The 12,753-nt window shown below is 51.1% G+C and overlaps 5 protein-coding genes across 5 annotated transcripts; 2 read left to right on the top strand and 3 right to left on the bottom strand.

The window, feature by feature from the left end:
- Nucleotides 1-1,729: 1,729 nt before the first annotated feature.
- On the top strand, nt 1,730-3,657 carry GLRG_11138 (uncharacterized protein; the record flags this gene model as incomplete). Its single annotated transcript, XM_008101823.1, has 3 exons — nt 1,730-2,004; nt 2,061-2,843; nt 2,904-3,657. 3 exons carry the CDS (start codon nt 1,730-1,732, stop codon nt 3,655-3,657), a joined length of 1,812 nt encoding a protein of 603 aa, XP_008100014.1.
- Nucleotides 3,658-3,821: 164 nt separating this feature from the next.
- GLRG_11137 (inosine/uridine-preferring nucleoside hydrolase) lies at nt 3,822-4,895 on the bottom strand (the record flags this gene model as incomplete). Its single annotated transcript, XM_008101822.1, has 2 exons — nt 3,822-4,722; nt 4,786-4,895. The coding sequence occupies 2 exons, from the start codon at nt 4,893-4,895 to the stop codon at nt 3,822-3,824; spliced, it is 1,011 nt and encodes a 336-aa protein (XP_008100013.1).
- Nucleotides 4,896-5,791: 896 nt separating this feature from the next.
- Nucleotides 5,792-6,511, bottom strand: GLRG_11136 (DJ-1/PfpI family protein; the record flags this gene model as incomplete). Its single annotated transcript, XM_008101821.1, has 1 exon — nt 5,792-6,511. One exon carries the CDS (start codon nt 6,509-6,511, stop codon nt 5,792-5,794), a length of 720 nt encoding a protein of 239 aa, XP_008100012.1.
- A 3,331-nt stretch (nt 6,512-9,842) lies between these two features.
- On the top strand, nt 9,843-10,235 carry GLRG_11135 (uncharacterized protein; the record flags this gene model as incomplete). Its single annotated transcript, XM_008101820.1, has 1 exon — nt 9,843-10,235. The coding sequence occupies one exon, from the start codon at nt 9,843-9,845 to the stop codon at nt 10,233-10,235; it is 393 nt and encodes a 130-aa protein (XP_008100011.1).
- Nucleotides 10,236-10,608: 373 nt separating this feature from the next.
- GLRG_11134 (major facilitator superfamily transporter) lies at nt 10,609-12,503 on the bottom strand (the record flags this gene model as incomplete). The annotated part of the gene is made up of 3 exons (XM_008101819.1): nt 10,609-11,742; nt 11,800-12,183; nt 12,246-12,503. The coding sequence occupies 3 exons, from the start codon at nt 12,501-12,503 to the stop codon at nt 10,609-10,611; spliced, it is 1,776 nt and encodes a 591-aa protein (XP_008100010.1).
- Nucleotides 12,504-12,753: the final 250 nt, after the last annotated feature.

Raw genomic sequence — 12,753 nt, 5'->3', positions numbered from 1 at the left:
CAGCCTTTGATGGTAATGCAAAGCAAAGGCTGTGTGACACGCTTATTCTCCGGTCAAGGGTTCTCGAAGCATACCGCCAGTATACAACGTGGGGTATGCTATATGATGTCATCTACAACTGCTAAATCTGGCATCCTCAGAGCATTTCAATGGAAGTAATAGAGGAGGAAGGTGGCTTAGATTTATGACCATGTTGAAATATCCGTCTGTCCCTTTTACAGCCGTCTCGATCTATACTGATTTGGCGCAAGCCCAAACGGAGTAAAAGACACAATCAAGAGCCAAGAAAAATCAGTTGACAGAGTGAAACTTTTTTCCATAACCAAGGAGCGTTGATGGAACAAAGAGTCGATCACTATTGAGGTTATTCTTGCTCCCGCATGTTGGCACCATGTAGGAAGCATAGCAAAAGGGGGGGCAAACATCGTAATTGTCCCGACGCTTATGGGCAAATATATCGAGAAATTCAAGTCTGTGAACTGGAACACCAAACGTGGCTCTGGGACTTGCCCAGATTATGACGTCCTTAATTATCTGCGTCTTTCTTCTCCTTGTCTCCAATTCCTTCATCATTGCCGTTTCTCTAGTCATCCTGCTATCGAAGCCAGAGATATTGGGGCACACAGGAGCAAACCAGGTTGGGTCCCTGAGCAGGGACAAAGTAGGAGACAACAGGGAAAGCGATGGGGCGGCATACTCTAGGACAATGCTGAGCAGCCTCAGCTCTGATGTCACTGAAGATGAAGGATCACTGGGCAAGGACCACGTCTTAGCCGCCACGTCGACAGTGTGGTTTCAACGGGAAACAATGATTAGCTGCCTGCTCTCTTCGGGTCATGTGTCAATTCCAGAACGGCCGTTAGACCTTACCCCTTGCTGCTCTCATTCGAGGCGCAGCGACTGTAGAGCGGGTGCCCGCGGAGTTCTATATATATAGTATCACTGACGTGCGTCTTCGCCGCAGGTGAAGACGCCCTTTCGTCCAATAAACCGCGCTCAAGGAAATAGTCTCTTCCAACAGATGGAGATAGCAAACAAACTATTTTGAACCGCACCAGCCATCGTCCAATACCTACTATGGATTCCGCCAAAGTCCCACAAATCAGAACCGCATCCTTGACTGCAACCCCAAAATGGCCTTGCGTTCTTGGCCTCCAAGCTCCCAAGATCCAATCGCTTTGGCATTAACAGTGGCAGTCCCTGTTCCGGATACCATGTCTCCTGGGTTGAGGTTATGCCACTACGCGTCGCCGATCCAAAGCCACAAGGCTGACAAGCAATCAGAAACCCAGTTGCATCAAGAACCACTCGGGCTCCTTAGTTAGCAGGGCGACACTAGGTAAGAAATGATGTCACGGATTGATGATCCCGCTCCTGCAGGCATGCCACACACTTTTCCGAAGGCTGCTGCATTACGGGCCATGGGGTCATTTCGATGCATGGATGGTATGCATGTGCGATAGCGAATTCAACGCAACCAACACAAAAGAGGCATTAACAAGTACACGGCCAACACGGTAAGTGATGTTGGCTCACAATTCGTCCACGAAAGGCAACTCTCGACCGAAATGAAGTACTTTCTACCTAGGCATCAGTCAATGTCGATTGTGCGTAGCTCACATGTGACAATAGATCTCACATGGTTAAAGATAAAAGCTCCCCGAGATGAAGCGGTTCAAAAATTCCCTTCTTAGTTATTTCGGCAGATACCTGGCTCCTAAGTCGAACAATGGGTGTGCTTTCCTCAATTTGTGGCACTCCTGATGTCAATGAGATCATTGAGTCCTTCAATCATGATCTCGTAACCTGGGCTTTCAAGCTGGTAGTATTGAGTGTTCCATTCCTACTCACTTATCTCCTAACCTACATCCGTTTTTTTGTTCAAACATGGAGTCTGAAGACCGATGAACTTCATCCATCACCTGCTCCTCAGTATCTTGTACCTGGCCTGGGGCATACATACTCCATTCTCTTCAATGCCGAAAAGTTTCTTCGTCCTCTCCAGTAAGGGCTTTGCCCTCGCCCCCATCCAGTCAAGCTGTTTACTGATATTTATATAGAATGAAAGTTCAGAGCCACGTACTTTCGCTCTCCACACCCCTGAGCACAATCCTCTATGTTCTTCCTGGAGAAGGGGTGAGGTCACTGTTTAGGGCATCAAAAGACCTTTTACCGGTTCCGGGGATATTCGACGCTCTGACAGTCTTCTTTGGGTTAACGCCGGCGGACTATCATGTCTTCAACCATGAACATATATCAGCATTCGAAGCGAAGAAAGACAAGCGATACTCGACCTTTCATGAGGACCCGTCGAGACGGATCATGGAGCTCCAGAGACATGATTTTATTACATTCTTGCATGGTGAAAATCTGAGGGTTGTCATGGACGAATTCTCATTAAACCTCGGGCAATTGTTTCGATCTCATCATTCTCATGTTCCACCATCAGAGCCGGTAAATCTTCCGGACCTGTACGTGTTCTTGCGGGATTCGATATTCCGAGCCGAGGTCGAGGCACTTTACGGCAAGCACATGTTCGCTATCTGTCCCTCATTATGCGAAGACTTTTGGGCTTTTTATGAGGCATTTCCTGTCATCTCGCGAGGTAGTCCCCGATGGCTCTATCCCGCACAGTACCTGTCTAGGGATAAGATGCTCCACAACCTCGACAAGTGGAGGAGATGGTGCAACTCCAGCTCCCACCAAGAAGACGAAGAGCTGGGAAACTCAGTGTCAAGCCCTATCTGGGGCACACAATACGTGAAGAACATGGTGCGGCGATATGAAGGTTTGGAGTTTTCAGATGCAGGGGCTTCAAGTGTGCTGCTTGGCTTCTTATTCGTGTAAGTGCTTTTCACATCCTAATAGTTGATTATGTCTTTGTCCTAATGTCCATACTATAGTACAACGGCAAACTCGATACCAGCAGCGGTGTGGATGATCCTCCATATCCTCCTTGATAAGCCTCTTGTTTCACGGTTGAGACAAGAGTTGCTGAAGGAGTCCAAGGCAAAAGATGCCCCGATAAATTACACTGCGCTATTGTCGGCTCCGCTGCTTAACTCAGTCTACCGTGAAACACTTCGTCTGCACATTGCGGGATCCATTGGCCGCAAGGCATTTGGCGAGGGGGCCCGCCTCCGCGGAGGCTCGCTGTCGGCTCTCCAGTCAGGGACCACCAGTCTGTCTGCCAACTGGCTTGGAGGACTGGACGAGTCTGTGTGGAACATTGGCCGAGAAATCGACGGGCGTACTGAGTATCCGGTCGAGTCTTTCTGGGCAGAGAGGTTCTTGGAATACCCCGATGACCCTGCAAGTGGTCCACTCCGGAAGCCTCCATCAATCTACACAGATACGATTGGTACCGGTCTAGCAAAGCCCTTTCGGGATGATTCGAAAGCTAGGTTGACGGAACCAGCGGCTCTTCGGGGCTACTTCTTCCCTTTTGGCGGAGGTGCATGGAGATGCCCAGGCGAGGCTCTGGCCAAGAATACTATTTTGGTAACGGCTTTCCTACTGCTGAAAGAGCTGGATGTTGAGATTATCGACCCCGTGGATGCAGCCAAGGCCAGTTCGCAGCATCGGACGATACCCTTTGGAACGCACGCCTTCGACAGGAAAGTTCCCATACGGTGTTGGAAGAGGTCACAAGTTTGAACTATATTATTCACCTCTTATATATCTTGTCAACTAGACATTACTGCAATACTTTCTGCTGTCCTGGACCCTAAATTAACATAGTACTTGCCAGATCTAAATTGCCATTGATTGATGTGGTCGCTTCCCAGACGTTGATGAAGCATCGTAAATGGCGCTTCTACTTATGTGGCTGTTTTGTTGACGGCTGACAATGCTCCTTCAAGGTAAAGCTTGTCGAGGGCTGCGGCAGCAGTGACATTGTCCACTTTGAGATTCAGCCAGAACTGATTAGTGACAGTTCTGTCAAAAATCCACTCGTTCGAACCATTGGCATAGACGAAGTTGCGGCCATTTTCGTTCCCGTATTCAAAAACCTCACCGAGGCCCTGCATTGCGTACAGAACCGTGAGGGGGTCCCACGACTCGCGAGGTCTGTAGAAGTTGTAGTAGATGTACGCTTGGCGAACTGGGTCCGATGCCGGACCCTCGGCAAGGAGCTTGCTGCCCGACAACACAACGCTTCCCAGCTCCGTGCCGCAGAAAACCATGCGGCCCTTCCAGTTGTTGACTACATGTGCCGTGCGAAGCGGGTTGTCCCCAAAGAAGTTAAATTCTCTTCCCGACGGGTACCCGCCTCCCATTACGACCAATTCAGAGACTTTACTCGCGATGAGCGCGGGTCCGGTGAGGTTGGAATACACATCAGCGGTGGAGTTGAGCAGACCAGAAAGGTTTTCGAAAAAGCCGATCGAGACAATGGTGACGGGTTCATCTGCCTCGGCCAGAAGTTTACGGTAGAGGGAAACAGCATCCCAAGCGTCTTCTGCAGCCCCAAACGGAATAGAGCCCCCGGAGAAGTGGTAAGAGATCTTGCTTCCGTACTCTCCTAAATCGTACGAGAAGGTGTCGAGGAAGCTTTCGTTGGTCAATGGCCGGCGGGCTCCGATGGGAACTGAGGTCAGGCCATAATGAGCGAGGATAGCCGACGTTGCAGTGACGGAGTAGGTCGATGGATAGTTGACATTGACACCTAGTATATTTACGTCGCTAGAAGTTGCAGCGAGGAGCAACGCGCCAGTGTCACTAGAAAACGCTGTAATGTTAGGATCCCGCGACCTATGAGGAGCTTTAGAAGTTCAGACTGACTCGCAATCACTGAAAATATCGGTATCAATTATGATGTTCTTGCGAGCTGCCAAAGCAGATGGCAGTCCCAGTGCGGCCACAGTGGCTCTGATGATTGTCGAGGAGACCATCTTCACAAAAGCCCTTCCTTAACCCGCGTCTTGAATGAATGGTGATGAAGACCTGCCGAAAAATGTCCGCATCATCGGTGGCAACCTTGCAATATTTATGGACCTTTGTTTACTTGTCGTTTCCTATCTCCGTCCCATGCTAGCTTTCAACGCTGAACCTTGGCAATGGAGAGTTTCTAGTGCAAATTTTAGGATTAAATGTGCTGCCCGACCCCACTACCTCCTAATATCGGAGTCGAATCCCGGCATCCACAGCCCGGGACCCCTTCCCTCCGGCTTGCCGCGTCAAGATAAGAACATTGACTGCAGATGTTGGCATTGGTTCATCCAGTAATTATCTCTCAGTTTTACCTTTTTCCGAACTCAATCATCGGACTCTGCAACTTATTCCGTTGCTTCCTAGGTCGCACTTGCTTGTGTCTCCCATCACTACGCGCGACGCCCCACCACCTCTGCGAGATCCGGGCGACTTATCACTAACAAAAAAGACGCCGAAAAAACTGCGACGGACCGGATGACGGATATAATGACATAATTAAGAAAAGAGTCAAACAAAAGTTTAGGGTGCTACTTTCCTAGCACATTTCTATTTACTAGCCGATACATTCACGGTATCAAAGTTTAGAAACTCTTCGTCGATAAGGAATTCCTTTATTTAACTTCCTCTACCAATTGTTTCTCCTCCAGGTGGGACTTTGGAGAGTTTTGGCAATAGCAAGAGAAATCAGTCATTCCATCTGATAAACACCCTCAGGCTCCAGGGTTGGGGCCAATAGAAAGAAACTGCTTTCCAGAAGAAGAATAAGATGATGAAATGCAGTTGCATTGGTAAAGACTGAATCAAAGCTTCCTGATTTTGAGCCGGTACTATAAGTTTGAGCTGTTTCTCAAATAAGCTAGTACGAGTCGTAGTACGGAAAGACGTGCGTCGAGATCTGCCTTCCCTTGGCGTCAAATCGCAGCGGGATGACGTTGAGCACGCCATTAACATCCCTGGGCTCGAAGTCCAGGCCCATGGTTGACAATATGAAAACCTCCTGCCCATAATTCTCCTTGAGCCAGTGAGCCGTCATGTCCATGCCTGCAACGGCTCCTGCGGCCGTCCAAAGGTTGTCGTCCACGACCCACTTGGTCTCAGAAGTCCAGTTGACCTTCGGGAATTGCTTCTTGGCCCATTCGAGTTCTACGTTGTTCATTGTGGCCCTGCGACCGTCCAGGACCCCGGTTAAAGCGGCCACGTAGGAACCAGTGCAGTTGGTGAGGAGAGTTTTGCCGGCAGCAACATGCTGACGGATGTAATCCGCAAACTCGGGTTGTAGTGTGAAGTTTCCAACATCAGGACCGCCAAGGATGAGAATGTCAATCTCCGGTGCCTTGTCGACAGTTGCTGTTGGCACGATGGTGTGACCGCCCATCAACTGGACGGGATCCAGAGTGACCCCAAGGTGATGAAATTCGACCTCCGGTGCCGCGGCAATGAGCCCGTCGCTTATAGGGCGGTAGCTTTTCAGTAGTTTTGCCACGACCTTGCTGCCAGAGCCAAGGACATCCAATGGCCCAAGGACGTCGATTGATTGGTACTGGTACACCAGCGAAGCAATTCGAATATTAGGCATGATTGTTATGTAGAAGCCTTGGAAACTTGTTAAGATATAGAGATTGAGAAATAGCTTGATGTTTCTGTTGCGACAAAGGTCTGCTGCAGGTCAGAAGACCTTCGCTACGGGAAGTTATATAGTTTTGCGAATCTTTATGGGTTTTGTCATTGTCACTTGAACCATAGGGTGTTTCTTTAGAAGTTAGACGAGTGTAAGTGGCATTTGTCACAAGTTCCGAGACAGGCCGGAATCTGGACATTATGTAGTCAGATGCAGTCAGCCAAAACCCACTTGAGGGGAGGCCCGCACAGACTACAGGCCTAAGTTCCGATGCTGACCGGTAATAATAAGTCCCAGCCGTTTGTTGTGCATTTCAAAGACGAACTAATACGAAGCGCTGAAAATATCGACAGGGCCTCGAAGCTGATATCACTGATGTCCGTTTTAGGAGTCCCCGACGACATCTAGTGGATCTAAGAATAAAACTGATGTGTTTTATTATCAAAGCATTTACCTAAAGACTCAAATCACACAATTATGCTGTTCCAATAATCTCAAGCCGATAAATAGTGAGAACAAAGCTTTGATGTGATATCTGCTATGCAGTATTTTGCATGTCCTGCCGTTCTATGAACACCAGGAGGGTCCTCATGGAAGTTGGGTACAAATTTGGGCAAAATAAGCCTTGAAACGAGAGTGATGTAAGATGCAGGAAATAAGGTACTCTAGACGTCCTTGTAAAGCCCTCTGATAAGCAATGACCGGTCTTCGGCAGCGAACGAGGCCTCATACATGTTGTTCATGCGGTCATATCAAGCCATGACGTTGACAAGGTGGCTACTCTCGCCAATCAACTAGATTTCAGCATTTAGTCGCAAGAAGTAGGTCACAGAATACTTGTCAACATCTGGAAAAAGCCACACCCGGTGCACCGCCGGTTTGAGTCGGTTGATCGTCAGGAATCGTAGCACATCCACCACATTGACGGCAGCATAACCAGGGCGCAGTTCGACGTATCGCCACTCAAGGGGTTCTTTTGGTCTGGCTGTTTCGCTCTCCCCGCCACACAGGTTCTCATTTCGATTGCCGGTGCGGTTGTCGTCAACATTGCTTGCTCGACTTTGAGACAGTGGTGAACCTGAAGAAGGCTTAGAAGATGAACCAGATGGCAAGAGAACTTGCAGACCCCATTGTGGAATGAATAAAAGCGTCAAGGTGACATAATCAGTGTAAACATTATGCCCTGCATAGCTACCAGTAGAAACCATGGGAATGTAATGAAGAAAAGCGAGAGCGCTCTTGGAAGGGCAGTCAGTACGGTGGAACAGGTTGAGACTCTGGGAGCCTCGGAGACCCAGCGTGTTCGAGACGTGGTTCAATAGAGTTCGCGTGATGTAGTGGCACTAGCTCTGGGATCCCAAGCAGGTCTGTTAGTTATCCTCGACTACTGGTGGCAGATCCCATCGCCCTGCCAGCTTAAAACTGCCGGTCTATGGAAACCTCAGATCTAATAATGACTTCAACCAAATGCAAACTTGGGGCATACCTTCAGGATATCCCAGCCATCTTGCCCTCCGTTAGTCCCTGCTTGTGACCTAATGGTCTTGTATCTAAAGGCCATACTGTGTAGGAATTGTCGCTCACAGTGACCAACCGAATTTCATATACCCTACCCATGAGATTTCATACTGATGGGAAGTTCTTCACGCTTGGTGGCGGTAGATTTAGCAATCTAGTTCCTCACCGAGCTCAGCTACTCGATGTTGTTCAGCATTGTTGCCGAGTACTGGTCAGAGATGTCTCGGTAGAAAAAGCCGACATTCTCACAAGCTGAGAAGGTTATTTTCATGGTTTCCGGGTCGCGGTCCAACACTTTGGAGAAGGCGACCATTTCAAGTTGACCTTTGGGGCGAAAGATGCCGAGGGCCCCAACTATTGTGTCGCTGTCTGGTGGAACCAGTTCCTTGGAATGGGGACGGTTTTGAAAAAGATCTCTGAACGTGGTGTTTTCTAGATTGTTGAAGGCAAAGTCGAGTACGTACGCGCCTTCTCAGGCTTTTATAATTCGATAAGAGGCAGTTCTGTGTTTCGTCTGAAGCGACTGTGTCTTAAACCGTCCCTCTCGCATAGCAGCCTTACCAACCGAGCCAATTCATATTTGCTCATTATTCCGAAATTCGAGTTTGCTGGGTACCTTATTGGGGCTCCTCTTCGGCTGCAGTCTTCTAGTTATTTGCGTAGCCGGTTCCGCCAGCTCGACTATGCTGCTTCAGCAATGACCCTTGAAATTATAGGATACAGGGCTAGAGAAGTGGATTGTATATTGGCCGGATATCTTCTTGACTGTTATGAGGTATATACGACTAGGGGCTTCGCAGCGTTGGCTCCTACATGGTCGATATTCTGTTCAATCTTTCCTGTCTTGGGAGGCATTATTTCACTCATTTAACACCGCAGCATCTATACTTGATACCCGGATGACTCGCGTCGCAGTCTAAGTCAAACAAGCGGTCGTTATGTAGCGTGGAGTCTATATCAAGGTATGTCAATGAGAGATTGACCTAAATCATGGCGTTGTGGGACATAGATAGCAGACAATAATAGATCCTATAACATAAGTAGCTTATGTTCAATAAGCCCCGAGCCAAGAACCGTTGCATCTCTGCACCAGCCATCATTATGTATATACCACAATTATTGATCCTCCACTGATCTTCCGGAAACATTATATGGAACGTTAACATTGGGGGGAAACCTTACAATACAAAGAGGTCTTCGCTGTGGCCTTGGCACGCCTTAAGGTCGACCGAAAAGTACTGAATACAGCTTTGATCCTCCTCTCAAATTCGATCTATATGACTCCGTCGGCAACTGAATGTTCTGCGCTCTCCCCAAGTAGGCGGACTTTCGACTTACTCAGTGATGACTAGATTATTCTGTTGATGCGGTTCCGCCGAATCAAGCCCACGCGGCATCGTGCCGAGGCACAGAGAAGGGAAGCCCTGCAAGACTAAACGAACCACAGGTCGTGTAAACCTGTCTGTTTATTCGTGTGCGACCCGGGCGTGCAATCTTTCAGCAGAAGATCAAGCCAGTTCACCCAACCGTGCATTATTAAATGCCTCACACCAAAGAAGTCAGGTCAGCAAGCCCGCCGCTTCCGACCTCCGACCCCGCACACACAGAATATCCGACGACAGCTCTATGCCGCAACGAACCCCCTACAGGCGATCAAACCCCGGATCCCTGTCCCTCCACCCGCGGGCCCAACTAATTGTGCAGTGTAATCGCAGCTCCGTCCAAAACGCCGGACGACACAGTTTCAAATCGTCAAAAGCAGCATCGGACAATGACTATCTTCTACTTGTACTCCGTACTCTTCCCTCCCCTCCTTCTCGGCTACGTCTCCGGAACACGCCATGGCATGCTTGTCTTTCTGCAGCCCGCGTTCCCTAGGCCCGCGGGCTCGTCGGCCGTCCGCCGCTTGCTCGTTTCCCGGGGCGCAGCACGCCCTACGGTCCGGCGCTTGAATGACCAAGGAAGGGCCATGGACCCCGAGATCACAAAGTGGTCTACGGATACTCCTGCCAGCGTTTTCCTCGCCCCCTCCCCTCGATCTCCCGTCTCCCGTCTCTCATCTCCCGCACTGCCCCCAATCTCGGCCGGGAAGACGCTGATCGTGATTTACTCTCCCAACCGTGCTGACCACCGCGTATCACCATCGTCGAGCCAGGAATCATAAACGAGCGTGGTCTTCTCATTACTCGCGCTGCCGAGTCACTAGAGATTACAACTATAACATGTGCCCTTCTCTTCCACATAACATGTCGCCTCTCCCCTCCGCCCCTTTTCCCACCGTACTACCACGTATCGCGGCTTCCCCCATCCCTCAGATTGCGCCCAAAGTCGCTGGTATCTCAAACAAAAGAAAGTATTGGACAGATGCCTCCCTCGCAGTCCCCATCAAGTCGTCAGGATGAACTTCCCCGTCCCTTCTCGGCCGTTTCCATCATTAACATAAACAAAACCCATCCCCTTTCACGCGTCACCCTGTCCGCCCCCTTCAGACAGTTACACAGACAACATTTGAAAAATCATCAAAAGCCACACACCCCTCAGTCCGTGTCGAAGAAGCTTCCCGTCCGCTTCAGCATGCTCAGGTCCACCAGCCCCATCACCCGGCCGTCTAGCCCCTTGACGTAGTCGTCGTACACCCACCAGGCGCCGCACATGATGGCCCCGAAGACAAGCTGCGTCGACCCGAGTCCGACGACGGTCGCCTTGAGCCCCGCCCACACCACGATGGCGTTGGGCACCGCCATGACGAACACGCCCGCAAGCAGGTTCCGCCAGCACGTCACCCCGGCGTCCATGTCGACCACGTTGCGCAGGCACACGTTGAGGTTGGACGAGGTGAACTGCGTCGAGCGCCAGATAACGGGCCGGATCGCCGCGTCGAGGACCGCCACGCCCGCCGCCAGGAGCCCAAGCAGGAACGAGAGCAGCGGGAACGAGAGCGTCGTGCCGATGCCACCCATGCGGAAGGCGCCCGTTCCGGCTGACGACGCGGTCATGATGTCGTGGATGTTCAAGCCGAAGGCGAGGATGCCTGTCGCAGCGAGAGCCGAGCCGCCGCCCAGGATGCAGACGGTGTCAATGTTGGTGTAGTCGGCGTGCCGCTTGCGGTAGAGGGCGCATCCCGTGACGGTGGCGATGAAGAGGATAAAGGGCGCCGCCATGAACGAGCCGACGCCGTTAGCGTCGAGCATCCATGGCATCGTGGTGAAGAGGAGCGCGAGGGACTCGGATAGGCCCCACAGTGTGCAATACGGAATGAACGTCACCAAGACGAGCAGCAACGTCGTCGGCGCGATGAAGGCGCGGGGTCCCTGTAGGAGTGTGCGAAGGTCTGGCGTGCCGGAGAAGGAAACGGGCTTCATCGTACGGAGATACGCCTTGATATCCTCCACGGACGGCTTGCCGAGGGGTTTCGGCGGCTTCGACGTCCACGATGCCGGGGTCGTGGGGGTCTGCGCCCGATCGTCGGGGAACCACCGTCCGTAGGCCGTCTCGGGCGCGCCGAAGACGAGCAACGGGATGGCGATGAGCTGGAAGGCGTTGATGATGTCAAACTGCACGGTGAACCGTCCGGCGTTCCGGGACGCGAGGCCGCCTAGAAGCGGCCCGCCCCAGGTCGTCGCGACGGAAAGGACGTTGAAGGCCGTAATGCGGACGCTGCGCTCGTGTTCCTAGGTAACGGTTAGCGATAGGGCCAAAGACCCAGGACGGCTCTCCCCGAGACATACGAAGTAAGTATCGTGGATCGAGCCGAGAATGAGGCTGTCGAACGCTCCCCAGCCTAGGCCTTGGAAGACGCGGGCCCCCATGCACGTGCCGAAACTGTCGCCGCCGCTCATATTCGCCGCGGCACCAATGAATATGAGCACCATGGATCCTAGGTAGACCGGCCTCTTGCCCCAGACCTTGGAGGCCATGAGCGCGAATAGGCCCGTAAACGCCGAGATGACGAGCGGCACAGCCGTTAGGGACGTGACTGCCGTGTACGAGGCGTTGAATCTCATCGCGAGGACGCTGTTGACGCTCATATAAGCTGTCTTCATCCCACCAATTAATCCAACAGTCATCATCAATGCGACGAAGTTGAGCTCCTTCTTCCACTGTGGCCAATTCTGAGAGTGGACAGGTTAACATTTGTTCGGTTATAGAGTCGTCCGTGGGGGCAAAAACTTACCAGGGGATCGTCAGGGTCGTCAGTGGGCTGAGGACTCAGTTCCGTCTGCGAGTGCTTTCCTGTTCCGTACTTGATCTTCCGCTGGGTCGACGTTGTTGAGGTTGTCGAGCTTGTTGGCGGTCGTGACGGTAGGTCGTCTTTCGGCGGCGGCGGCGGCGGTCTCGAGAATGAAAACCTCCTAGTCGTCTTTTCCGGCGCGACGTGGCTCTCGTCGGGTCTAGTCAACTCCAACACACCCTTTTCCAAATCGCTCTCCATCTTGTCGGTAATATCAATTAGTTGACCTAACGGTTGGCCGTTTCTCTCGTCTTCCGTCGCCTTTCTTTTGGATCCGTACAAATGGAGCCCAGCTCCGATAAATAAAAAAGAACCGAACCAGCAGTGAAGAAAGAAGGGAAAACAAACGTGGAAAGCCTAAGATGTAAACAATCCGATGGAGAATGTACGATAACTATCGAACAGAACGAATTCCAAGAGAAGAGGATAATGGTTACTAGGGATAGATATT

Source organism: Colletotrichum graminicola (genome assembly GCF_000149035.1).
Source record: "Colletotrichum graminicola M1.001 genomic scaffold supercont1.76, whole genome shotgun sequence".
Taxonomy (NCBI): Eukaryota; Fungi; Ascomycota; class Sordariomycetes; order Glomerellales; family Glomerellaceae; genus Colletotrichum; species Colletotrichum graminicola.
The sequence above is the reverse complement of the archived record's forward strand: the minus strand, read 5'-3'. Positions and strand labels throughout refer to the sequence as shown.